This window comes from Pteropus medius, unplaced genomic scaffold (genome assembly GCF_902729225.1).
Source record: "Pteropus medius unplaced genomic scaffold, Ma_sr-lr_union100, whole genome shotgun sequence".
Taxonomy (NCBI): domain Eukaryota; kingdom Metazoa; phylum Chordata; class Mammalia; order Chiroptera; family Pteropodidae; genus Pteropus; species Pteropus medius.
In genome coordinates this window covers 476,989-502,027 of record NW_024348242.1, presented here as the reverse complement: position 1 = coordinate 502,027, position 25,039 = coordinate 476,989, and the positions used below count along the sequence as shown (strand labels likewise).

The following is a 25,039-nucleotide window of genomic DNA, read 5'->3' as shown; positions in this document are numbered from 1 at the left end:
AATTCTGACACCTGCTACCCCACGGATGGGCCTCGAGGGCGTCGTGCTCCCCGACATAAGCCAGTCACAAAAAGGCTGGCACTGGAAAACTCCGCGCGTGGGAGGCCCCCGGAGGGGTCGGAGCCGCTGCAGTGTCAGGGGTGGTTAGGGCGCCACTGGAGGCGGAGGAGACGGTGCTGGACACGGCGAGCGGGGCCTGCCCTGCCCGCTCCGACCCCTGCCGGGTGGCCTGAGAAGGTGGACGCCCCCCGCCGGGCGCCCCACCGGCCGCTCACCGTTGTCGCTGTTGTCGTCCACCAGGATGACCTCCTTGAGCAGCGGGGAGGGTGTGTGGTTGACCAGGCTGTGGACGGAGCGCAGGATGACCGAGAGCGCCTCGTTGACAAAGATGAAGACCACGGATATCTGCGGCAGCCCGTCCGAGGGGGGCACCTGTCTGCACCTGCAGGGGCGGCGGTCAGCGCTGGGCCGGGCCCGGGGCGCGGGGCCCCGCAGGCGGCTGGCTCCCCAGCTCTGAACCCCACCTCCATCGGAAGAGCGACAGCAACACCACAGACGGAGAACACCTAACCCGGGAGAGGACACAGCCGTGCCCGTCCCGGCCCGAACCCGCCACCCCCCTGCCCAAGGCGGGCGCCTCCGCCGCGAGGCGGTCAAGTCCCGCTGGGACCGCACCGAGCCGTGTCCTCGGTGGCCTCGGCAGGGGTGGGAGAGTGAAGCAGTCACCTCAGGGTCAGTGGGGAGTCTGGGGGGCCCACGTCAGCCCTCAACGCCTAGCTCGGTCTGCGCCCAGGATGGGCGACATCCACTGGTCCTGCACACGGCAGGCGCTGCCCCCGAGGTGACAGGCTGCCCAGGATGGTGGAACCCAAATGTTCAATGAGGCCACTGGAGCAGACGCCCTGTCTGCGGGGAAAAGCCCGGGCGTTGGAAACCGAAAGGGACAGATGGCCTCTGCCGAGCCTGGGAATGGGGAGACGAGGGGGAGGAGCATCGCTCTGCCCGAGGCCCTGGGGGGGGCACCGAGCAAGTGCTCCGTGGGCGGGATGTGGGGGGCGGCGGAGGAGGCCGAGGCGTCAGACAACGTGCGTCTACTGACAAATCTGAAGAAGGCAAAGAAGGTCATTAATGGGATCAGTAACAGCAAATCCACCAGGGCCGAGGGGACAGGGACAGTCAACGAAACAGGAGGAAAAGACGAGAAAGCAAGTGACCGAGGTGAACCCGGAGCCCGACCAGCTTCGCTGGCTGCTGCGACAAGCGTGAGTGGACGAAATATCCTTAAAGTGGCAGCGGACTTTCAGTAACGCTCAGCACACACACACTCACACGCCCGAACTCGTACAGTCACACGCAGACTCACATGTGCACGCCTGCACACGCTCAGTCATTCAGTCACACTCAGACTCAGTCACACTCAGACTCACAGTCACGCCTGCAGACTCGCGTGTACTGCGCCTGCACCAGCGCTCACAATCACTCACAGTCACAGTCATACTCCACAGTCACTCCAGACTCACACATGAGCAGGCCTTACTACTGCGCTCACAGTCACTCACAGTCACACTCATTCTCATCACGCACTCAGACGCTCACATGTGGGCAGCCTGCACCCTGCGCTCTGATCCTCACAGTCACACTCAGGCTCAGTCACCTCAGACTCACATGTGAAGACCTATACTGCGCTCACAGTCACTCAATCACAGTCATACTCACGATCACATGCAGACTCATGTACGCCTACCTGCGCAGCTCACAGTCACTCACAGTCACACTCAGACTCAGTCACCTCAGACTCACGTGCTGCGCCTGCACCGCGTAATGATCACTCACAGTCTCCTCAGACTCACAGTCACATGCAGACTCACGTAGCCATGCAGTCAATCAACATGCAACTGCACGCTTCATGCACTCACTGCATACCTCACACAGTCCACTCATGCAGCCACGGCCATCTGCACGCACACGCACTCCCTCGTAGCACCTGCATGCACTCATTCACATGCAGTCCACGGTCTATGCAGTCACACGCACTCCGCGTGCACCCACCCCATGCACGCAGCTGCCCCACTCACACACAGCCACACGCAGACTCACATGCAGTCACACTCACTCACAGACACATTCACACACATTCATGCACACATGGACTCACACACAGTCACACTCACACACTCACGTGCACCCACACGTGCACACACACACTTGCTGGAGTTCTCGGGGTTGACAGGAGGGAGCTACTTTAGAGGGAAAACCAGTAACTATGTTCACCTATGATAATAATCATCACAACAGTACTAAGCACTAACGATGACAACCACTCATGATCACCAGGAGCGACGGGCCCGCCGTGCGGCCCCACTGACGGCTGACGCCGGCGAGAACCGGTGTGGCTGCAGCGGTGCTCACACCCGTGGGTACAGCGCCTGCCACGTACTCCACGGGACCCTAGCGGGAAGCAGGTCCCCGGGATGAAGACCAGGACCCGAGACCTGGGGCAACCTCCCCCGCATGCACCGGGTGCCGCGTCCGCTTCAGGGCGGGGGGGAGGGGGCCTGGGTGCAGCAGGCCCTGAGGCGGGGGCCCCCGGAGCCCCAGGGCAACTCTCCGAGGCTGACGGGAGCTGTGCGTCACTCACGCGGGCCACAGGGCCTCCTCGCCCAGAAAAACGCTGACAAGAATCCCACTCCAGTTTTCTGGAGAAAGAAAAGATCAGGGTGCACGATTTCCGTGGACTTGCAACTCGTGTAAAGCAGGAAGAAAACTTCGAGAAAGGAGGTCTGTGAACAGGGAGCCGGAGCTGCGTCTCGGAGGGGGCCCGCCGTGCACGTCTTCGGCCCCCTCAGGCCCTGGAACACTGAAAATGGACCGTGTGACCTGGACGGGGCCTGAGCAACGAGCGTCCCCAAGAACCGTGTGCAAGGGAACAAGGCAGCAGATGCCACGGCGACCGGGCTGGAAATTAGAAACACCGCTTCGAGTTCACGTCACCATGGAGCTTTTCTGCGCCGACGGCAACGCCTTCGTTCTGTGTTCCCCATCCTTTCTCATGAACACCCGGTGCCTCTGTCTCCCATCTCGAACGCTACTTGGGCTTCAGCCGGAGTCAGTGTCTCCTGAACAGCGACTTGTATTGACCTTAGTGAATGCTCGCTGCCTGTCTCTGGCCTTGACCTTGAGGTTGAGGATCTGCGTTTGCCACAGAGACAGACCCACCCTCAGGGCCCCGACCGCTGGTATGCCGCTGAGCAGGCCCACCGCCTCCAGGGGCAGGCCCTGTCACAGCAGGAGCCAGAGAGGAAGCTGACAGCCACAGAGTGTGACCTCAGAGCGTGAAGGGGGTGAGCAGAGAGGAAATGGGGCGATGCGGGGGGAGCGCCTTGGGGCGTCTTTAGATGAGGTGGACGGGAGAGGCCATGAGGGGGTGACCGTGGGTTTAGACCTGTGTCAGCCTACACGGTGGCTGTAACGAACACCGCAGACCAGGTGGCGTAAACGGCAGACGTTTCCAGTCCCCGTCCTGGAGGGGGGACGTCTGAGCTCCAGGGCTGGGCAGGGCTGGCTCCTCCTGGGCGTGCAGACGGCCGTGTCCTCCCCGCGTCCTCACAGGGTCGTCCCTCTGTGTCTGTGTCCTGACCTCCTCTTCTTAGAAGGACACCACCTGGGGCCTCATTTTACCTCAGTCACCCCCTTAAAGTCCTGACCTGCAACACGGTCCCGTCCTGAGGTCCTGGGCTTAGGGCTGCAGCATGTGAATTTTGGGGGGACCCAATTCAGCTCAAACAAGACCCAAAGGATAAGGCGGGACCAGCCCAGTTCAAGGGAAAGGTGCTTCCGTCCCCGATGTGGCGCGTCACCGCTGTGCTCCCGCTGACGGCCTAGCGCGTTTACGCCCCGGCGCCAGCCGCGTGAGCTCAGGCTCAGCATGGGCGACGTGACTGCCCGCGCCCCGACACTGCCTTCTCCACGGGACGCCGGGTCCCGCGGCCACCGGGCTGTGCCCGTCCCAGGACTGCGTGGCGTCTGTGGACAAGGCCACCTCCGCGTGCCTGCACCCCATTCCCGGGTGGACGTCGCGAGTCCCCAGCTCTCCCCGAGTTCTGTGTCAGCCGCTGGGGCCCCCCCGCCCTGAGCTGTGACCTCGGCTGCTCGCAGCCCCCGCCTCGTCCCCAGGCCCGAGCCAGGGAAGAGATCTGAAACAGACACACAGCGCCAAGCTGCAGCCGCGGAGAAACCGGGTTCCGGTGGGGCCACGGGGCTCTTCCCTGGGCTGCAGGAGCACGATTCCCGTCAGGCAAAAAATGGGCCAAGTCGTGGCTTTTGGGGACAAGTGCAGCCCCCGGAGCGCTGCTGCCGAGGGCTCGTCACCACGGCGACCGAGGGCCTGGCCGGGGTCTCGGTGGACACGTGACCGGGGGTGGGGGGACAAGGGCATGGGGACAGAGAGGCCTGGGGCCTCGGGGCCCCATCGCCCCCTCCCAGGGCCTCGGGTGGTGGAGAGAATCCCAGGCCAGTCCCATGAGCCAGGCTCTGGTTCACTTTAAAACTGAAGCCTGGCAGGTGGTACATGTCACACTGAAACATAGTCGATCGCGTCCCAACGTTCCAACCCACAGCCATGTCCACGCGCCTCCCCGGACAGCAGGTCGGCCGTGTCCGGGGCCACTCCCCGCCGCGGCTGCCGCCCCTCTGCTCCCCTTGGTGTCCGGCTGGCCACCGCTCCACATCGCCTGCTCCGGAGAGGCCCATGGCCTTGCCTGCCCTCCCTGCCCTGACCTGGAGGCACGAAGCATCCAGCTGGCCGGCCCCTCTGGAGGCGCTTTCCTCCTCTGGCTTCGGCCCCCACGTCCCTGAAAAAGGGCACCGTCTCCAGGCCGCGAGCCTGGGCCCCGTGTGCCTGACCCCACCGTCACGCCCGCTCAGTGGACGCGAAGGTGCCGTGCAGGGAGGTCGCCTGCACCTGTCCGGATTCCGGCCTCCGCGGCCATCAACACATGGCTTCAGCCCACGAAGTGCAGGGTCATCTGCTGCAGCATCACGACCAGAACGGGCCAATTCCGACTTTTCCGTGGACGCACAGTGACCCTGCACGGTGCCAGGCTCACATGGGTGCCGCCTACGGACGGCGGGCTCAGACCCCATATCCCCCGAAAAGCAAGGCCTCTGCCACACGGGGCATTTCCAGCAGGATTTATAGAGAGGCAGTGGTGACGAGGCTCCCAAAGCCGCTTTCCAGGTCTCGGGTGGAGCGTGTGGCAGGTGGCGTCCTGCTGACCTCACTGGTTGTCGCAGAGACACTAATGAAAATTTATGGAGACGCCCCCTGTGCTGCTGGAGACGAGGTGACCGTGTCCCTCCCGGGGAACAGCGAGCTTTGCTGCATGACAGCGAGACACACCTCCTCCTGCTGAGGGCTCAGCACCGGCCAGGAAGCTGTGTCCTCAGACTGGGACCGATATTTCTGGGGACTGCTGTGGTAGTGTTCTTGGCAGCGTGTCACCCGGGATGGCTCCCGCCTGTGACATCTCTGTGGAGGCCTTCCTGGTGGGGGCACCAGCCTTTCGCGTGTGACACGCCTGCCCTCCTGGGGACATCGATCTGACTGGGGCCTCCTCAGTGAGCAGGGCCACACCAATGCCGGTTTTCCTGCTGCCGGGGCCACCAAGGGGCTGAGGCAGGATCCCGGTGGGCACGGAGGTACAGTGGCCCCCAAGGACACGGTCCGTCTGTCCTGTCCGGCTTCCGTGAGCCCCTGACCCTACAGCAGGATGAGCCGCCAAGCCGGGTTCCAGAGGAGACAGCGGTGGGAGTCTGCCACCGCTCCCCCGCCAGGGCACGTGTACCTGGGCACAGAGGGCTGGGGGCCGGCGGGAAGGCAGGGGTGGCCTGGTGAGGAGGGGACTGTCCACTCCTGGTGTGGACCGCACCAGTGCCTTCCCCGTGGGACAGTCCGTAGGCCCGGCTCGTCTCCATGACGACACCCGCCCTCACTCACAGGCCCTTCACACAGAGGGCGTCAGAGCAGGCCCCACGCAGGCAGCGAGGACTGGCACGTGGGCTCAGCCTCGTCCTCACCCAACACGCCTGCTTGTGTCCGACGTGACGGCCACGCTGTGCGCGCTGCAGACGAGACGCGGGAAGACTCCGCGAACACGTGACCGCGCTGGCACGCAGGACGGGGCCTGGGTGCGGCTGCCCGCTTCCGTGACGCGTAGCTGGGATGCGCGAGTCTCCCTTCCACGATCCCATGGGCCAGGCTTAATAATCGAGATCTGCGTTCTGTGCTTTGTGGCATAATTAAAGCCGCTGCTTAATTAGAAAAGCCGTATACCTCCAGAAAAGGGAAATCAATATTGTGTTAGTGGGGGAGTTCTCACTGGGACTTTGGTGGACTTGCCTTTGGGAACGCTGCACACATGTGCAGGCACACGTATGCACACGTGCACATGCAGATGCACAAGCATACGAGGGCACACACTGGCACGCACAGTCACATTCAGGTACACACTCGCAGGCACACGCAAACAAACACGGGCACAGGCACACACGTGCACACACAGTCACGCACAGGCATGCACACCCTCTGACGTCCCGTGCATGCTCCTGATGACTGCACCTGTCAGAGCCCACCTGTAGGGCAGTTTCTGATTGGATGGACAGGCTCCTGGGGATTAAGGCCATTCAGGAATCTGAACCCGAATGTTTCAAATGGGCATAGACTGCTTGCGTTTATGTACATATTCATTTAATTGTCCATAAACATTTGCTGAGGGCCTACTAAGCGCCGGCCCCGATGTGACAACATGGAGCTGCTGCCATCTGTGGAGCAGAAGACCCTAGCTGTCGGCCTTCTGCAGCCCTGTCTCAGGTGGTCCCCTCACCAGGTTCTGGTCACCTACAGCTGCGTAACTGGCTGTCACCTGACAGAGCCCCATGGCTGGAATCCTGTCCTGGCTCCAGGAAGGCCTCGGCTGGAGGTTCTGGGCCAGAGCCTGTCCCGGGGCTGTCAGCTGGGGCTCAGATGGGACAACAGGACTGGCAGCCGCCATGTCCCTCTCTCAGCTCGCAGGCCCTGTCCACGTAGGTGCTTCAAGGGAACGCGTCTGGCGTCCTCAGAACTGGCGGACCGTGTCTGTGGCCCAGCCACGGACAGGGGAGAGCACTAATTCCTGCAGTCCCCAGGAGGAGGAAGGGGGCGTGAGCGGTCCAGGTGTGGGCAGGGACCCCGCAGCCCCTGCTCCCCGACGCCCAGCCTGCACCCCTGAGGGACGCCCCCACCCCACTTAGTCTGCAGACCACAGGTGCCAGCTCCATACCCAGGCACCTGGGATCTCAGTCCAGGGACCTGGTCTGTCTTGCCTCAGTTTCCCCATCTTAAAGTGAAGACAGCATTGCTTCCCAAAGCCTTGCTACAGGGCGTGAGTGAGTTAACGCCCGGCCTGGGCAGCACTCCGCAGCACGTGTGTCCAGAGTGAGCCACAGGGCGAGGCTCAGGCCCGCACTCGCTGAGCTGCCTGCGGTCCCTCTGTCCCAGGACTACTGGGCCCACGTCCCAAGCCATGCGCCCATGAGCACCGTCACTGCCCGTGGAGGGTCCCCGTGAGGCAGCCAACCGGGTGCGAGACAGGTTCTGGGCTGAGCGATGGCACTAAGTCCAGAGGGCCCAGGGCAGAGCCTGGCAGACGGGCTTGGAAAGGTCTCTTTCCGTTTCTAGAGTGTCAACCGCTTAGCGCCCGTGTGCGTGTGCCTGTGTGTTTGCACGTGCATGCATGTGTGTGTGTGTCGGGGGGTGTTCCGTGCATGTCATTGGCATCAGAGCTTCCTTGTTTCTTTTTCGGAAAGAAATGAGAATAAACAAACACGTAAGAAAGAAATGAGAATAAACCGTGTAAGTGAAATCTGCGTTCTCCGGTTCAGGGAGGCAGTGACCGGGGCCCCTCCTGGTCGGAGCGCCCGTGAATCAGGCTCCTGCCAGTTCAGGCACAATGCACATGTCAGCGCTTGCCAAGTGCGGCCCGACGTGGTGCCTGTCACCTAACAGAGCCCCATGATTCTTCCGTGACGTGAGAAGACAAGGGGTAGATGCTTCTGTCGGTTTTTCCTTTGGGAGACTGAGGATCTTGAAAGGGGGAGCCGCCTGCACCATGCTGTGGGGGTGGGAGTCAGGACGTTCACAGGGAAAGCCAGAGGCGGTCCTGCTGCTTGAGCAAGGTGCCGGGAGGAAGGTGCTCAAGGACATGTCAGTGGGCAGAGACATGGCCAGCAAACTGGGCAGAGCCCATTCGGCTTCAAGCAGAAATCCAATCCCGATTTGCTCCAGAAAAAAAAATTTAAATATGTATGTGTGTGTGCATGTGCGCTAACTCACTGCAGAGCCTAGAGGCTTTATTTATAACGCGTTCCACCCGGCTTCAGGAGCAGCTGGATCCGGGCGCTCATCCGAGGGCCCTGGAACCGGCTCCTCGCCCCTCCCGTCTGCAGTGCCCCGCGCTGGCTTCTCCCCGGGGGTGGGGGGCTGGGAGCCCGAGCTCTCCTCTCGCGGTGATAAGATGGAGCAGCTCCCCAGGTTCACGTCCTTGCAGTTTTACTTTGAGAAAAAAACCTGATTTTTTCCCCCCAGCGTCCTCAGGTAATTCCGAGGTTCGCCGATTGGGCTGGCCACGACCACGTGACAGCTCTGAGCCAGTGGTGGTGGCTGGTGCCCCACTGACCGGCTTAGCCCTACGGCGGGGAAGAAGCGTCCACGGCTTCGGAGGTGGCAGGGAGAAGGGCGTGCCCAAAACAAAACCGGTTTGGGGGGCGGCAAACACCAGGCCGGTCCCGCCGTCCAGGCACCGTGGCTGCACCTGCGCCAGCCCCCACGGGCACTCGCGGGCAGGTGAAGCGGCCCCGCCAGGTGCGCGTGCTCAGGCCCGGCCGGGCCGCGCTCCCCGCGCACCCCGCCGCGCTCCCCGCGCACCCCGCCGCGCACGGCACCCTTGACCGCGTGGCTGCCCCGCCTCGCCACCCCCCAGCGCCCCTCGCGCCGAGCTCCGCGGAACCGCATCACGGTGACGACGTCCACCTAACACGGTGCTTTGTGCAAGTCTCGTGTCCACCAAGTCCTCACGAGCACGCAGTGACTGGGGACCAGGGCTCCGTCCTGAGCGACCATAAGATGAGCCCACCGAGGGGTCTGACCGCCGGCGGCGGTGGGCGGGGTTACTGTCCCGCCCCCGCTCCCAGGGCGAACCCTTCTGGACAGGGCGAGGCTGAGGCTCGGTTTAAAGTCTCCACACACCACCGCAGGACCTGGACCAGAGCGAGCAGGACAAACCCCTCGGCAGAGCCCGGCGCTTCTGGCCTGTCACTTGTGACATCTGCGTGGGTGGCGGCACCCTGGGCATCAGCCACGGCGCAGCCCGGGTTCCCAGACTTAGAAACGTGCGTGGCAAAGGCTCTGGGTGGCCTCGGTGCCGTATGGACGCCCGCGCCTGCCCGGAGCAGAGGGCAGCGCAGCGCAGCGCCGCGCGTCCGTGTCCGGGGCCGGGGCGGGGGCTACTCACTTTTTGGGCCTGTAGTCGGGAATGGCCCTGTCCAGCGAGATGCGGTCGCTGAGCTGCGCGTTGTAGCCGTACTCCTCGTACCTGCGCTCGGCCTCCTGGCTGTGGTCCCGCAGCGTGGCCGCCAGGCCGCCCTGGCCCAGGCCCCCGGGGCCCTCCACCAGACCCATGGGCTTGGCGAGGCCTGGCGGGAGGAGGGGAGAGGGCGTCAGCAGGCCCAGCCCGCCCCTCGGCGCCGCCCCAGCGCGGCCCCGCCCGGCAGAGAGCAGCTGCCGGACATTGCGGGGGACGCCGGAACGGGGCGGGGATGGGCAGGCACCGCTCAGAGGACGTGCGGGGCAGAGAACCTGCTGTCTGACCCCGTAATGACGGACACATGGCATTGCACGTTCGCTTAAACCCACAGAATGCCCCACACCAAGTGTCTCCCGTGTCAGCCGTGGACTTGGGGTGATGATGACGGATCCCTGCCTCACGCGTAGGGGAAGCCGCCTGGGTGGGAAGGGACGTTGGGGACCTCCCTGTACTTTCCACTGGATTTTTCCGTGAACTTGAAACTGCTCTAAAAAGTAAGGTCTATTAATTTTTAAAAGCAAAGAATTTGTAAACTAACATTCGAAATGCAAAGCACTTGGCCCACGTGGTGACATGCCCGTGGCTATCCCTGGGACTAACTGCACCTGCGCGCGAAGCCAGGCGCTTCCGGGCGAGGAGGCGGGGCCGGCGACCACGGCCACCTGGGCGGGCACAACCTGCTGGCTGACGGAGCTGCCTGCTTCCTGCGTGGGTCCCTCAGCAAAGCTCACCTGGGGCGGGGGCGACAGTGGGCGACCTCTAGAGGGGGTGGTGTTGGCTAGAAAGGAGCCCTCAGACTTCTGGGGTGATCAGGGCAAGTGCACATGGGGACACACCTGAGCGAGCCAGGCTGGGGGTGTTCTGGAATGTTCTGTGTGGTCACTTGTGCTAGGAGAGGAACTTGGTTTGGTGACACCATTCCCAGAGGGAACTGGGACCGGAGCAGGGCCAGCCGGCAAGGACAGTTCCCGGGATAGGCCGCCCTGGGGCACCTTGGCTTTGTCAGTGGCTCCCGCGGAGACACCCAGCGGCTTCTGCCGAGAGAGGTCCCTGGCCCCTGAGGCCATGGGAAGGGCAGACCCTGGGAAATACCTGATGTCGATGTCACATGCGGGACACAGCTCCTCTCCTCCGGTGTGTTACCGGGGAAACAGACGGCTGGCCCTCCACAGCAGACCCAAACCCCGGCCTGTCAGCAGTCAGACCAAGAAGGCCACCCCCGGCCAGCCTCCCAGCCTCAGGCTGCAGCTGCCCCACCCCTCGCTCTCTCTGCCAAGTTTCCACTCCCGTCCCAAGTGCTGCTCACCACGGCTGGTGTCTCTGATGCCGGCTGCTATGGCTCAGACAAACTCGTAAAATTGTTTCTGACCTCAGTTTATCTTTTAATAGTCCCGGCTCAGAGCAGGGAGCCGATTTCGTCCCCCTATAGCCAGTGGGCACCCCTGCTCCCCGGTGCCAAGGCCCGGAGGATCCAGGGCCTCCACATCTACCAGAATATTCCATTTTAAACGAGCAAACATTGCATTGGTCTATGTAGGACTGAAGGGTGCCCGCTGGAGTTAGAACTGAGAATTACATGGCACGCAAATGGCTCCCGCTTCTTTCTATATTGCAAAAAATTTGTAATCACGCTGTTTTTAAAGGCGTGCCCTGCACCCCCATCTCTCACTTTGAAAAGTCTGTTGATAGACGCCCCCACCAAAGGCAGCTGAGGGCGACCCCCTGGGGGGGCCCCACCCCTGTTGGAAAGTTCACACAACCCAGAAAGCTACACGACAAAAGGCTTCCTGTGCCTGCCGCTCTGCAAGCCGCTCTCCGGGGACGTCGTTTTGGTGGCCTTGGCCCTGTTCGTTTTGTCCACTGCCTCACCCCCGCCCCCCCCCGCCCCTGCACACACACAGGGGCTGGACCTTGCTTCCTCCGCGGGGTGATCCGCTTCTCACCGCCACCCACCCCCCTCCCCCTTTTTCTCCAGCTGGGGTCATTATTTTTAGTTGTTCTGGTGGTTCCCTTCCTGACCTTAAAAGGCATACTGGTGGCTCTATTTCTGGAAGTGTCGGCTTTAGCCGATGTCTACGGACTCCCCGCCAGGTTAGAGAAGTCAGCATATTCCCCAGAGTCACTGTTGGACGGGTATGGTTTCATGTATCTATCTTTTTCAGTTAAATATATATGTATCCAAACTTACATGAATAAGCTAGAGGTCTCCTGGGCACTTAAAAATTTGTTAGAAGGTAGATCCCATGTTAAGAGTTCTTACCACAATAAAAATAAATAAAAATATAAAATGTCGGATTGCAAAAAAAAAAAAAAAGGAAAAGTCAGCACGCTTCCCTCTGCGCCTCCCGCTGGGCTACCTCTCAGACGGTCGCCGCCGCTGACGCCGTCTGCATCTGGCCCTGTGACCGCCACCAAGCCGCCCATGACGCCGGTCCGTAGGTCAGTTCTAACGGGACGCGGGCCCACGCGCCACGCTGTGACCAGCGGCCCCCAAGCACTGCGGTGAAATGCCGTCGCCAGCTAAGTTAGCGGAGGATTTTCAAACGTCGAGGCCGCGTCGCTTGCTTTCCCTGAAACTGCACCCCAAATCACGCATATTTCGGTTCGCTTTAGGTCCGCGTCGTGACGTTCTGTGCAGCTTTTTGGGTGAATACACAGGACAATAACAAAATGTGCTTTTGGCCATAGGCACGCCCACCATGGCCCTGGATGTGGGTGCGGTAACTGGGTCCATTTGCAGAAGAGGTCCCACACGGCTGACGCCTCCAGCCCCTCCCATGGGTGCCCCCATCAGCCCTCACGGAGGGGACCCCCGAGTCTCAGCACGTGAGCGAGCGTAACCCGGCCCCTTGACCACCCTGTCCACGGCTGCCCGTCGCCCACCCTGGTCCCCCCAGTCAGAGTTAGAGGCAGGAGAGGCGGTGCAAGCATCCACAGCTGGCACAGCTCAGAACTGAGCAGGCGACCAGGAGCAGGAACCTGGCTATGTCATGGCATCACTGAATACAGGCCCTGGCTCGGGGCCTTCGGGGGCCTCTAGGGAGCCCAGCTATTTGCACCCAGGAGGGGCCTCACGTCTCAGAAAAGTGGCTGTGGCCTGGCGCTCAGGGACCTCCACAGCTGGGTGGGACTCCCGATGACCCGGGCCACCTGTTCTTCCCCACCTGGCCCTTGGGGAGTGGGCAGGGCCCCAAGCACTGGGGCGGGGGTCTGCGCTTTGCCTTTTGCTCCCACTTTAAATGGTCCAAAGTGTGTCCCGTGCTATTATCTGTAACCCAGTAATGGTTATAATTAACCCTTATCTTTTATTTTTTTAAAATTTATTATTATTATAATACGCCTACAGCACCTGGTCTTCCTAGGTGGTCTCCCATCCAAGCACTAACCAGGCCCGGCCCCGCTAAGCCTCCAAGATCAGATGCCGGGCTCGTTCAGGGGGGCGTGGCCGTAGACCACGGACCGTGGCTCCCCCGGGGCGCGGACCCAGGGCCTTCTGCACGTAAAGCAGACGTGCTCGCCGCTCCACTGTGCGGCCGCGTCCCAGCGCTGACATATTAAACCAGCACGCGACAGTCTACCGCATGGCCAAGCGCCGGCCGCGCAGTTCCGACACGCTTAGTTTTATGGAGCTTGGTGCCGAATCGCAGGAGGTTTAGGTTAACTTTGCACGCTGCTGGCAAACATACCTTGACTTCCTTAATTAGAAAGTGCACTGGCTCTGATCGAAAAGGTCGTAAAATGCTTATTGTAGAAAATTCCAAAAACACACACGACACGTACACACACGTGCGCACACGTGCTACACACGCACACACGCACAGGGAAGATCAGCGGCGTCCACGCCACAGGAGAATCAATACCAGGATTTAAGCTGCGCGTTATCTGCATACGACTTTGCGCAATGCTTCCCAGCGCGGTCGGTCGGCCGCGTGTGGCGCGCAGCAGCCTGCGTTCCGTTCTGCACTGCGAGCATTTTCCTGTCACTGAAAACTGCACAGACCTGCTTCCCACGGCTGCAGACACCAGACCCCCCTGCGACCGTGCCGTCTATTCCCTCGCCCACCAGCACCGACGTCGGGGCGTCTGGGTAGCTCCTGAACGCCAGGCGCTGGGCGCCCAGGGGACCGGGCCCTCACTTTCCGGCCGCCCGCACACAGGACGGGGTGTGGGGCGAGCGATGCCCACGGGGATCGTGGGAATGACCACCGGGCACCTGAGGCCACACATTCGGGGGGCGGGCTGGGAGTGAGACAAGACTTCCCTGAGCCTCCGAGGGACTCTCCATCAGCCTGCAGGAAATGGGGGCGCACTGGACGGGTGGGGGGGCTTGGGGACTGAGGAGGAAGCAGGGGCCTGTGCCGATTGGATGGTCCGGGTGGTGTCCAGGCGGGGGAGGAGGAGGGCTCCCAGTGGACACTGACGACTCAGTACTTCCCTTGCCGGCCCAGGGGCTGACCCACGCCGGTGGGCACGCCCCTGGCCCAGGCGGGCAAGAGCTGGGCCAGCCACGGCGGAGCAAGGCCTGGACAGGCTGGCCGCACCGCAGAGCCTCGCAGGCGGGTGAGGGTCTCCCAGGGGTCCGGATAGCCGGGGTCCAGGCGGAGGGGGCCGAGGTGCGTCCTGGGCTGTGTGGAAGCCGGGTGTCCAGACCAGGGTGGAGGGAAGTGCCGGAGCGCACAGGCTCGTCCCCAGGGCCCAGAGTCCCACACACCCTCAGGCCCCACCTCCTTCCAGAATGTTCTCTGCTCCCATGCCCTCGCTCAGACCCAGAGGCAGTGACGCGCACTTGGTTTCGGAGGCAGCGAAGTCTTTGGAGAGCGAAGCCGCCACCGTGGAAGAACCAGGCGGAGTGGGGCCTCCCGGGCCGACGCGTCCCCACCGCTGTGACTGAGGGGGTCGGCACGTGTGTGGGGGGCCTGCGTGGAAGGAGGGGTCGAGCGGGTCCCTCTCCTGGGACCTAACTGCGGGGGCGACAGGGAGGGGGTGAGACTCGCCCCCCGCGGGAGACCGACCCAGGGCCTGGGCTCGGGAGCCGTGGGGCGTCTTGGCCCAGTTTCCCAGGCCCTTTCCCCCGGGGACCATCACGGCACGCGGGGCGGGGGCCGTGGGGGGCGGTGAGGCCTGCGGCTCGTGGGCTCGCGTCATGGTGTCAGCAACGCATTCGCATGTGAGGGACGAGCCCGTCAACAGGCAGGGGGATCCGTCATCCAGGGCGGGAGTGGCGGGTTCCAGTCCCCGACACATGTGGACGTGTCGCCTTAAACGGTAAGACAGACTTTGCAGACGGGATTAAGTTAAGGACCCTGAGATGGGAGAGCCCCCGGGTCATCTACCAGGCTCCCGAAAGCCGTCACGGGTGTCCTCGAGAGAGGGTGGGGGTGCACTGACTCAGACAGGGGAGGAGGCCTGTCACAGAGACAGAGACGGAGGCGACGCAGGTGAGGGGAGGGGCGCCTGGGCGCCCAGAAGCTGTCGCTTGGTTTGTTTTTGTCTTTTGTCTGCAGTCCTTCCCTATTCCTCCTGCCTGGAACTCGAGCTCAGAGCCCGGGGCTGCAGCAGCCATCCTGTGACCACGAGGTTGAGGCCACATAGCAGGAAGGGAGAAGCTGGAATTCAAATGGGGCGGGGCTCTCGAGGACACCTGCCGGCCCTCTGAACTGCATGTTCTACGACATAGTCGGGCCGCTGTGCCCAGAGTTTTGTCAGGGCCCCTGAATCCTCACCTGGGAAACAAGGGGTGAGAGGCGTTGCCGTCCGGCGAGCCACACCGCCCGCCCGCAGCAAGGGGCCCCTACGGGATGTGGCTGGCCGGCCTGGGCCGGGAGCCCTCCAGCGAAGCAGACACAGCTGCCAGCTCCCCGCAGCCTCTGCCCTCGGAGGCGTCACCCCACGCTGGGCCAGCCCGCCCGCGGGAGCCCAGGATCCCCGGGGCTTGTGGGCGGCTGTGATTTCTCAACTTGGAAGGAAGTGTGGCTTTCAAGCTCCCAGCTTCTCTCTGAATCACTGATTTCCATCTGTCACGGCGACTTAAGCCAATATTCCCAGGGAGGAATGTTAAGTCCAAACAGGGAGGCTGCTGGTCCCAGGACAGGGCGACCGGAAGAGGCGGCTTCTGGGAAGGCTGGCGGCGGGCGTCCCACCAGCGAAGTCCCGGAGCCCCCGACGCGCGGCCTGGCCCACGCCTTCGTGTCGGGACACCCTGGGGACGCGGGGACGCACGGCCTCCGGCGGCCTGGAGGGCGGGACTGGGTGTCATGTCAGCCGGGGTCCCCAGGAGCGCGAGGGACCGACCGCCACTCTGAAGGCCACTAAGAGCGTTAGATCGCAAACAGTGAGAACATCAGTTTCTATAAAGCGATGAATATCTGACGAGACGGCAAGAAATTACTAGGCCAGAATGAAGAAAAGTGGGAGTCGGGAGATGAGCGAGTCCGTGACTGGCTCCCTTCCCCAGCGGGGAGGGCTCTAAACTCTGCGAACCTGACGTTTCAAAGAGGGCGCAAAGGCAGAGACGCCGGAGGGCCAGCTGGACCCCCCTGTGCGGCTGGGCCGGGGAGACCCTCGAGCCTTGGCCGGGGCGGGGTGGCCCCACTGACTGAGCCTGCAGGAGCAGATGCAGATGCCGCCCTCCCAGGATGCCACCAATGCACGCCCCCTGACGATGACCAGCACGGACACACACCCCGGGCACGGGCGAGGCCAACAGGGACGGAGACTCCAGACAGGGCGCCGCTGTGGCCGGTGGGTCCTCACGCTGCCCTCGGATCGTAGAGGCCGTCCGTCCCCACCCCCAACATCGCCTAGCGAAACGGACTCCAAGGTTTGCCGCGGGAAAGTCACTTGTCACCTGCTGTGCCCTCGTGGGCCTGTGACCTTGGCGGCCGACTCCTGGGAGCGTGTGGGGTGGACGGAGGAGGTGGGAACGGCGGCAGGCAGAGCATCCCCCCAGCTCCCAGGCCCTGTCTCTTCACTTTATAAAAATTTAGGCCAATTTAACGTGCCTGACTATTCATTTGGATGATGACAAAGTGCACATGTTGGCGAGAGGCGGCTCGCCTCGGCCCTTGCAGATAACCGCTCGCTCCCGGCTCCCGGCTGCAGCTTCGCCTGCTCTCCAAAGACAACAGCTAATTTCATTACCGACAGGTCTTTTAAGATCCCCTGGGGACCCAGACGAATAACGGATTGTCAGTCGAGGGAAGACTGACTGCCCTCCTGAAACTGTGAAGTCATGAATATCGTGCAGGACACACCGATACCTGTAAAATATATTCTCGCCGAGACTAATACAGTGTTTGATAAATCTTCGTACATAATACTGGCATCTGGCTTGCATGAATATTGGTGGGGCCGCGGCAGAGATGAGGGGCGGCCGGCAGAATGGGTCTGCTGGCCCCTGCTCTCACTTGGGGGAGCGTGTGAAGGGTGCAGCATGTCACGCGGCCGGCTCTTCACACTGTTCAGCGCCAGCCCGGCCCAGATTTGAGCCCAATTATTGCGGGGACACCTGGTTCTGAGGGGACCAGCCTGAGAGGGTCTGAGAGGTCAGGCCCCGGCCCCCGTGCCCACCCTGGCCCCTGGCGGCAGACGTGCTCGGGTGTCCTTGAGCTCCGGTCTCGGCTCAGACCCTGACTGCAGAATCCCCCGGGAAGGGTCATTCCCATGCACTCCGCCCAGCCCTGGGCAGTCACAGATAGGAAGGGACCCAGGACCCCACACTCTGGGACAGGAGTGGGGACACAGTCTGGGCCCCAGGGAGGAGAGGGTCCGGATGGCCCGGACAGTGTTCTGGCTCTGGCTGGGGCCCACTGGGCGGGCCCCTGCTCGCTGGCCACCCAGGACAGGGGCCGCTGGCCTCTCTCATGCAGAGCCCAGGGCCCAGCTCCCAGCAGGTGCTCGGCAAGTACTTGTGAATGAATGAATGCATGAATGAATAAAGACACAGCACTGGAGCGGAGGGTGCCGTCCTTAGAGCTCCGTCTGTCAGGAGACAGTGACGGTCAGTCGAGGAGAGGGACAAGCCCAAGAGCACGTGTCGGCCTTGAAGGCATGAGGAGCCCACGGCTGGTGCCGGCTCTCAGCTCGGCCACGTAGCAAGCCGCCGGCAGACACTTAAATCCCACAGTCTGGAGGCTGGAATTGTCCCAGATCAAGGGACGATTCGTCCCTGGCTTGTAGACGGCTACCTTCTCACCGTGTCCTCACTGGGCCGTCCAAGGTATGTGCTCACGGAGATCGTGTGACCCCCTGACGAGGGCACCAGTCCCACCCCGGGCCCCTTGCGACCCCTCTAACCCTGGTCACCGCCACAGGCCCCTCCCCTCGCTCACCCCACTGGGGTGGGCTTTAACAGCAATGTGCGGACACACGACATTCAGTGTGTTCCCGTTGAATCCAGTATGACTTGGATGAGAAGGGGGGTCACCTCCCCAGTCCCCTCCCGCTGTCTGTGGAAGCCTGGGAGTCACGCTGTTTTTCAGCCAGGATGTAGCCAAGGCACCCAGGAAGTGCGAGTCGGCCCAGTGGAGCTGAGCTGGGCAGTTTGGTGGCTGCGGGCCAAAGTCGGCTCGGCCTCGCGAGAGCCTTCCTCGTCCCCCACGCGAACCCACCCGGTGAGACCGCGAGGCGCATGACTCCGACCCCCTTACAGGTGGGGACGCTGAGGGCCGGGCGGCGGGGGCGGCGGCCCCGTCTTAGCGCCCTGTGCACGGCCGAGTGCTCAGGCCGGCCGGACGCCAGCGTTTCCATGAGCTGCCGAACTCGCGTGAAGGCGGCCGCGGGGTGACCGGGCCCTCGGCCTGCGCCCTCTGCAGTGAGCCAGGCTGGCCGGCCTCACCGCCGGGGCCGGCGGCTCTGGTAAAGACAGAAGCGGTTCTGCTTTGCTCTGAGAGGCAGGAGCTGCAAGGCCACCGCCAGGCTGACCAAGCTGATCCGGTCGCAGCCAGGGCCCGGGTAGGCCATCCAGGGCAGAGAGCTAGCTAAGGGTACGTGAGGTCCCCAGGGGACCCTGACCCACAGGGCTGAGCCTCCCGAGGGTGACGCCAGGAAAGCACGGCGCGGAGAAAGGCCATCTGCAGCCCCGAAGGGACCACGCGCCGGTTTCTCCCTCCCCACTGCACCCCGCAGCTCAGAGCCAGCGAGCCCTTGGCCGCCCAGAAGCCGAGTCCCGGCAAGTGGCCCTCCCTGCCACGCCCGACTCCCGTCCCGGCCCTGCGTCCAGCGCCGGCCTGCAGCCCTCTCCACAAAGCATCCTCTCCTGTCACGGACGCCCCCGGTGGTGGCCTCGGGCGTGAGAGCCTGGCACTGCCTCCCGGGCAGAGGTGTGGGGGGGTCGGCCTCACACGGCCCCCGCCCAGCCATGAGGTAAGGCAGCTCTTAAGCACCCGTGAACGACGCGGAAAGCGAGTTTCCCTCTTCAGCGGACGCGGTCGTGGAGGTGGTCGGACTCCTGCGGTCACCACGCTGGGTGTCGGGAGACGGTCCCACTGCCCTCCCGAGTGGAGTGTCGGCGGCACCCGCAGGGCCCACCTCGCCTCGTGTCCTGGCCCCCGATCCCGCGTGGGTGTCCCCAGTGGGACGTGGGATGCGGAAACATACGAGACTTAATTCTTGTCGAGCTCCCAGCCGACGACGGATCAACGTCCTTTCGGAAACTGACAACGCCTTGAAACGCGCAGATGGCTGGGCCGAGCCGCGAATGCAGAACCACCCAGCCTGCTCGCTCCCAAGGGGGGGGCCGCCCCGTGCGTCATCCCTGGACCGCGGACCCACGTCCCCGGGTGAGGCCGGCACTGGCGAGGTCCGCTCCCCCAGGCGAGGTGCGCGAGGGGTGCTGCCATCTCCCCGCACAAGGGCCCAGGTCTGCACGGTGCCACCCGTGTCGGGAAGGGGCCTCGGCTGTCCTGGCTCAGCCGTCGCTGGCCAGTGGCCGGATGGGGTCCGGGCCAGCCCAGCCGGCGGGGAGCTCGGGCAATGCACAGAAAAAAGCAAAACGAAAGGCCTCGGCCTTCGCGGAGCGAGCGAAGCGTCATCGCAGGCTGCTCGGAGCACACGCTGCACACGACGGATGACCCGGAGGGCACGAGCGGTTCCTGGCAGCCGGCCTGCGGCCCCGGGGAGGGCCGGGGAGCAGGGCTCTGGGGGGGCAGCTATCCCTCTTCCTGGGACATCCGTGTCCGTGGGGGAGGTGTGGCACCAATGGGGGCAAAGGGCCAGACAGTGAATGTCCTGAGGGGAAATGGCCGGCCAATTAACTGCATGCCACCCCGAAGCAGCGCCTGCCAGGGCCGTGATTAAATCGCGGGCCGAGGCCATTTGTCCAGCCGCGGTGACGCTGACTGTTGGGATCAGTAGTGCAGGACGCTGTGACTCACAGCACAGCTTCGGGAGGGTGGACATTGCTGACCTCGGGCTGGAAAGGCCCCCCGGGGAAAGCAGGAGGAACCACGTCTGGAAGCACCAACTTTAGTGGCCCCCGCCACTCGCTCTCAAACGACCCCGGGCAAGCCACGCGTCTCGTTGGCTCTCGGCTTCTCTGCGGGCGCAGTGGCCCACGGCTTTGACAGCACCCTACGAACGGGGGCTGGGGCGGGTCAGGGTGACGGGAACCGGCGTGTGCGCTCTGAATTCTAGAAATGACCTCCCTCAAAAGCCACTAACCCACGGAAACCGAAACTCCACCGTGCCTACCCCAGCTCCGATTCAGGGTCACCTCTCTGCAGGGGTCACGAAGGTCACAGGTGGCCAGGTGGGCGCCAGATGCTCCTCTCTGAACAAAGGAGACCAACCCTTCCTGTGAGTGATGCCCTTGACTAGGGAAGGCCCGCACCTGTCTGAGGCCCACACCTGTCCAGGGCCCACACCCGTCCGAGGCCTACAACAACGGGACAGAGCCACATGCTCTCACCCTGCACAGGCTTAATGCTGAAGGAGAAGTTAACCCTGAAAACAGCAGGCACATGGGGAAACGCCTCGCCCGCCCCATCCCCAGGGAGCTGGCTGTTTTCCCAGAGGCAGAAGGCCTGCCGCGCAGACGCCTGCGTGGGGACACGCCCCCCTCCTCTCCGAGAGCAGAGGTGCTCGGATCCAGCCTTCTTAAGACCCGCGTGCCAGCTTCACACGCAGCACGGGGAACGCTGTGCCTTACGTGCGAGTCGAGATGGTCAGCGGGCGACTTTTGTCTATAAACATTTTTTCTTGCCTTGAGCACTGAATTTAGAAGCCGAAGCTCACATGCATATAGGATGCGCCTACACTGCGTTTCCTTGAAGAACGTTTTCCCCCAGGTGCTGTGAATTTGAATCCACACCACCCCCCCTACCAGGTCTTTGCCAAGGTCAGCACGACATCCCAAGTACAGGTCACTGGACTGGCTAAGGGAAGGGTCCGGGCAAGAAGCCGGGGGAACGACTGGCCCCTGCCCCCAGCCCCGGTGTCCCTCCTCCCACCAGACCCTTCCCACCAGAAGAGAGAGCTCCAGGAAGCAGTCGAGGGCGAGGAAGTCTGACGAGACATCTGCGGGTCTGGCCCTCTGCCTCTCCTGCCTGAACTTGGCTGAACGGTGACAGGGTGGAAACCACAGGGACCAGTTTCACATTTCCTGCATCTGAAATACCAGGATGAAGGGAGGGCAGCGCCGCCTCCTCCAGGAAGCCTCCTCTTTGCCGGGCTTCCACGCCCTTCACACGGGGGCTCTGTGCCCCATCCGAGGGCTGAGTGCTATTTCAAATGGCTTCGTGAACCAATGTCAACCCCACTCCTGTCCTGTCCCCCCCCAGGGACAGACCTGGGATGAGCATTAGGTTGGGGACCCTCTTGCCATTTCCAGGAACAGATACTGAATGGCTCCCACGTGAGACGCTGTGCTGGGTGCATTGCCTGAGAGACGCAGGGCAGATTCATCAATGAGAGCGGGCGGGGTGGGGGCCAGAAAGCAGGCTGAACGATGACTGACAAGACAAGACGGGGACAGAGCAGCAGAACGGACAGAAATGGGACAGCTGAGCAAAGGGTGAAGAGGAGAAAGGAGAGGAATCAGCGAGGAGGGAGGAAGGGGTTCCAGTGAAGGGAGGGAGGAGACGGATTTTGAAACGGAGGGCGGGAGGAGATTAAGGGCGCAAGAGGTCGGAGGGAACCCGAGGGAGGGACGAGGACGGAGAGAAGGCTGGGCTGGGCGTGCGGTGACACCTGTGTTCCCAAACACTTCCTCATCTCAGGTCAGTGTCGGGAAAGTCACCGGAAGGTCCTGGCTTTTTCGGCCGCCTCTCACCTGGGGGGAGGCGGGGGGACCGGCTGGCTGGCGTGCTGAGCTGGCCGTGCACTGTTACACAACCGGCAGCCAGTGTTTTATATAACCCTCCGGCTCTCCCCATAAAACAGACCGGAACACCCCGGCAGATCCACTTAGTAGAGCTGTCTCTCTCACGGGGCAAGCTGCCTGCCGGGGATGAGGGACCAAACTTTCTCCCCTGTGGCTTCAGCTGAAGCAGAGGTCACAAAGGCCAGCGAGCACAGCTGGGGGACGGGCTCCCTGGGGGCGGCGAGAAAGCAGAGGCACTCTGCTCTCCCCGAGGGGCGAGCGGGGCTGTGCACAGTTTCTGGATCTTGGGGTGTCACCAAGCCTCCGTGTTTAGGGGTGCTGCTCAGAGGCAGGCCGGGTGTCCTAAAGGAGACCCTGAGCTGCACTGGCAGCAGGCAGGGCAGACGGGGCCTGGCCTGGCCACCCCCTGCAGAGCCTGCTCCGACGTGCCCGAAGGGTTTGGGGGGCTGCCAGTGCAGGAGCAGACAGCAGGCACCGAGTGAGAGCCCACCGAGGCAAACACACACCCCCCCCCAGGCCCGGCCGGCACCCGCGGGCCCAGGAAGCAGCAGCCCCTCTGCCCCCCTACCCTGCTCTGCCAACTCTGAGGTGGGAGGGTGCTCAGTCCGTCCAGCTGTGGCCGTGGGCCCTGACCCTCACGCTCGGCGCTGACCCTTGGGGTGACCCACACCTGTTCCGGATGGAACAAGAAGCCGCTGTCAGCAGCTGGGCTTCCCACAGACGCCCCCAAGGATGGGGCCTCGAGGCACGGCCCAGGATGCACCTCCAGGATTAACACCCGCAGGCCCCTGCCAGGCCCAACTGCTGGCCGCCAGGCACAGCTGCAGCCTCACCCTGCCCACAAGGCTTTCCGGAACCAGCCCTGAGTGTCCTCGGGACGGGCGGCTGGATAGGCCAGGCGGTCAGGGGGGCAGTGTGCCCCACCAGCACCAAACCTCTGAAGGGGCACCGTCCTGCCCGCCTCCACTTCAAGGACTTCAGGGACAGAGGGGGTGGCCCCAGGGGTCAGCCCTGTCCCCTGACCCCTGACCCGTGGAGAGGCAGCATGCTCCTGGCCCTGGTCGCTGCCCGCCCCCAGAGCAGGTCCTGGACCCTCTTCACAAGTTCTCTCCAGCCCTCTTGGGGAGTACATTGGTCGCTGTGTGTGTGGTGGGGTGTTCTAAAGTGTCCATGGGGGATGCGTGAACCAGTGGTCATCCAGCTAACGCCCCTGCTCATCTGAGCCTTAAAGAGCCCTTCTCTTCCCTGCTTGCCCTCCCAAGTGACTGGAGGAGTTCCACCCCAGCCCGTTGGCCATCAGGCTCCTGGGGTCGACGAAAGTGCCAGCAGCTGGGACTCAGTGCAGTGGGACAACCCTCCTCCCACGCCCCCTGACTCCGCGCAGGACGCTGGCCGGCTCACCCACCATTCAGCTGGTTGTAGACCACCTCCTCCAGGTGGTCCAGGCGCTGCAGGATGGCTTCGCGGTCCCCCAGCGCGCCCGCCTTGGCCGGCTGGCTGCGCGGCCGGCGGTGGGCGCTGCGCACGATCTGCACCAGGCGCCCGGAGCGGCCCTGCAGGCGGCAGTACACAGAGAAGAGGACGATGCCCACGAAGACCAGGATGTTGACCGTCAGCAAAGTTTTGATCTTCCTGGCCACCGCCATGAACGCGGCTGGAAGCGGGGGGCTGCCTCGCCCACGGGGCACCCGGTGGGCCCGGCCGCAAGAGCCTCCGCCCAGCCCGCTTCGGGGACCATGAGCCAGCCCGGCCGGCTGCGGGGCCGCGGGGGCTTAGGGCGGGGGCCGCGGGGCGGGGGCCGGGGTGGGGGGAGGAGCCGTGGTGGCGGGAGCGGCCTGCGGGTTGGGGGAGGGGCTGTCGGAAGGGGCTGAGGTGGGGAGCCGCGGTTTGAACACGGGAGGTGGGAGGGGCTGCGGGAGGAGTGCGGGAGGGTGCGGGCGGAGGCTGAGGCAGGAGGCTGCGGGCGGAGGCTGCAGGTGGGGGCTGCGGGAGGGGTGCGGGGAGGGGGCTGCGGGAGGGGTGTGGGGAGGGGTGCGGGAGGGGGCTGCGGGAGGGGGCCGCGGGAGGGCTGCGCGCTCAGGCGCTGCGCCCGGGAGCTGTCCCTTCAGCACCACCCGCGTCCGCTCAGCGCGCCCCGCCGCCGCCCGGGGTCCCCGCGCGCACAGGCAGCCCGGGGCCACGGGCGCAGGGCGCAGCCGGCATCCTCTGCAGAGGGGCGCGGCCTGGTCCTGGGGCGGCGGGGCGGGCCTGGGGGCCAGGGAGGCGAGAGAGGCGCGGGCCGGGCGGGCGCTCGGGCTGGCGTGCGGCTCCTGCCCGCCCCGCAGCGACGGCGCCGGTGCGGAGTGACGCGGCCGCCCAGCTCATCGGCATGCACGCGGCGGCCCCGCGCCCGCCCCCGCCGGGTCCGCCCCGCCCCGCCCGCCGCGAAGGGCGCGGGGTCCCGCCAGCTCCAGGTGTCCCCGCCTGGCCGGCCGGGCGGGGCGGAGCCCGTGCTGGGGTGGGGGGGTGCCCAGATCAAGGGGCATCCCGGGTGGGCGCGGCGGGGGCGGAGCCAGCAGACCCTCCCTCTCCACGTCCCCTCTCCAGACTGGGAACAACTCCAAACTTGACTCGAGTCTAATTGACCCTGGTCAAGGAAGTGTTGTCTGCGTGACTGGAGGTGGGAGTGGGGGGCCTTCGTGGGGAGGGCGGATCGCAGGGTCGGACCCACGTTGGGAGTGTCCTGGCTCCCCCAAGCCAAAATGAATCAGCCCCCAGCCCCCCTCCCCGCCCCCCTCTCGGGCGAGGGCTGGAAAGAGCCGAATTCAAGGGCAGGCCCAAAGGCTGGAGACTGAATGGGACCTAGGGACCCCACCAGGCTGAACAGGGGAGCCCACCAGGAGAGGGCACAGGGACCCCTGGGCTGCAGGCTCCCAGCTCACGGTGCCCCTCTGGCCCAGAGTCCAGCACTGTCTGCCACACCTCTGGTTCTCGGGCTGGGGTGTGCCAGCCTGTCCCTGCCTCGGGGTAGACTCTGCCAGGAGCTGAGGGACCCACTCCATCTTCCCCGCCAAACCCTTCTCTTCTTTCTCCGGACGTTTCTCCTCCAGAAATTCAGAGGCTC

At 63.9% G+C, this 25,039-nt stretch overlaps 1 protein-coding gene across 1 annotated transcript in view; it reads right to left on the bottom strand.

The window, feature by feature from the left end:
* The window catches only part of LOC120616111 (polypeptide N-acetylgalactosaminyltransferase 9-like), a 33,407-nt gene extending 9,737 nt beyond the window's left edge, over positions 1-23,670 (bottom strand). The window contains exons 1-3 of the mRNA XM_039879481.1: positions 23,342-23,670; positions 9,546-9,726; positions 276-442 (exon numbers count right to left, since the gene is read on the bottom strand). Of these exons, the coding sequence (XP_039735415.1) occupies positions 276-442; positions 9,546-9,726; positions 23,342-23,582 (589 nt within the window). The 5' untranslated portion in view covers positions 23,583-23,670. The remainder of the gene's footprint in view (positions 1-275; positions 443-9,545; positions 9,727-23,341) is intronic.
* Between the last annotated feature and the right edge of the window lie 1,369 nt (positions 23,671-25,039).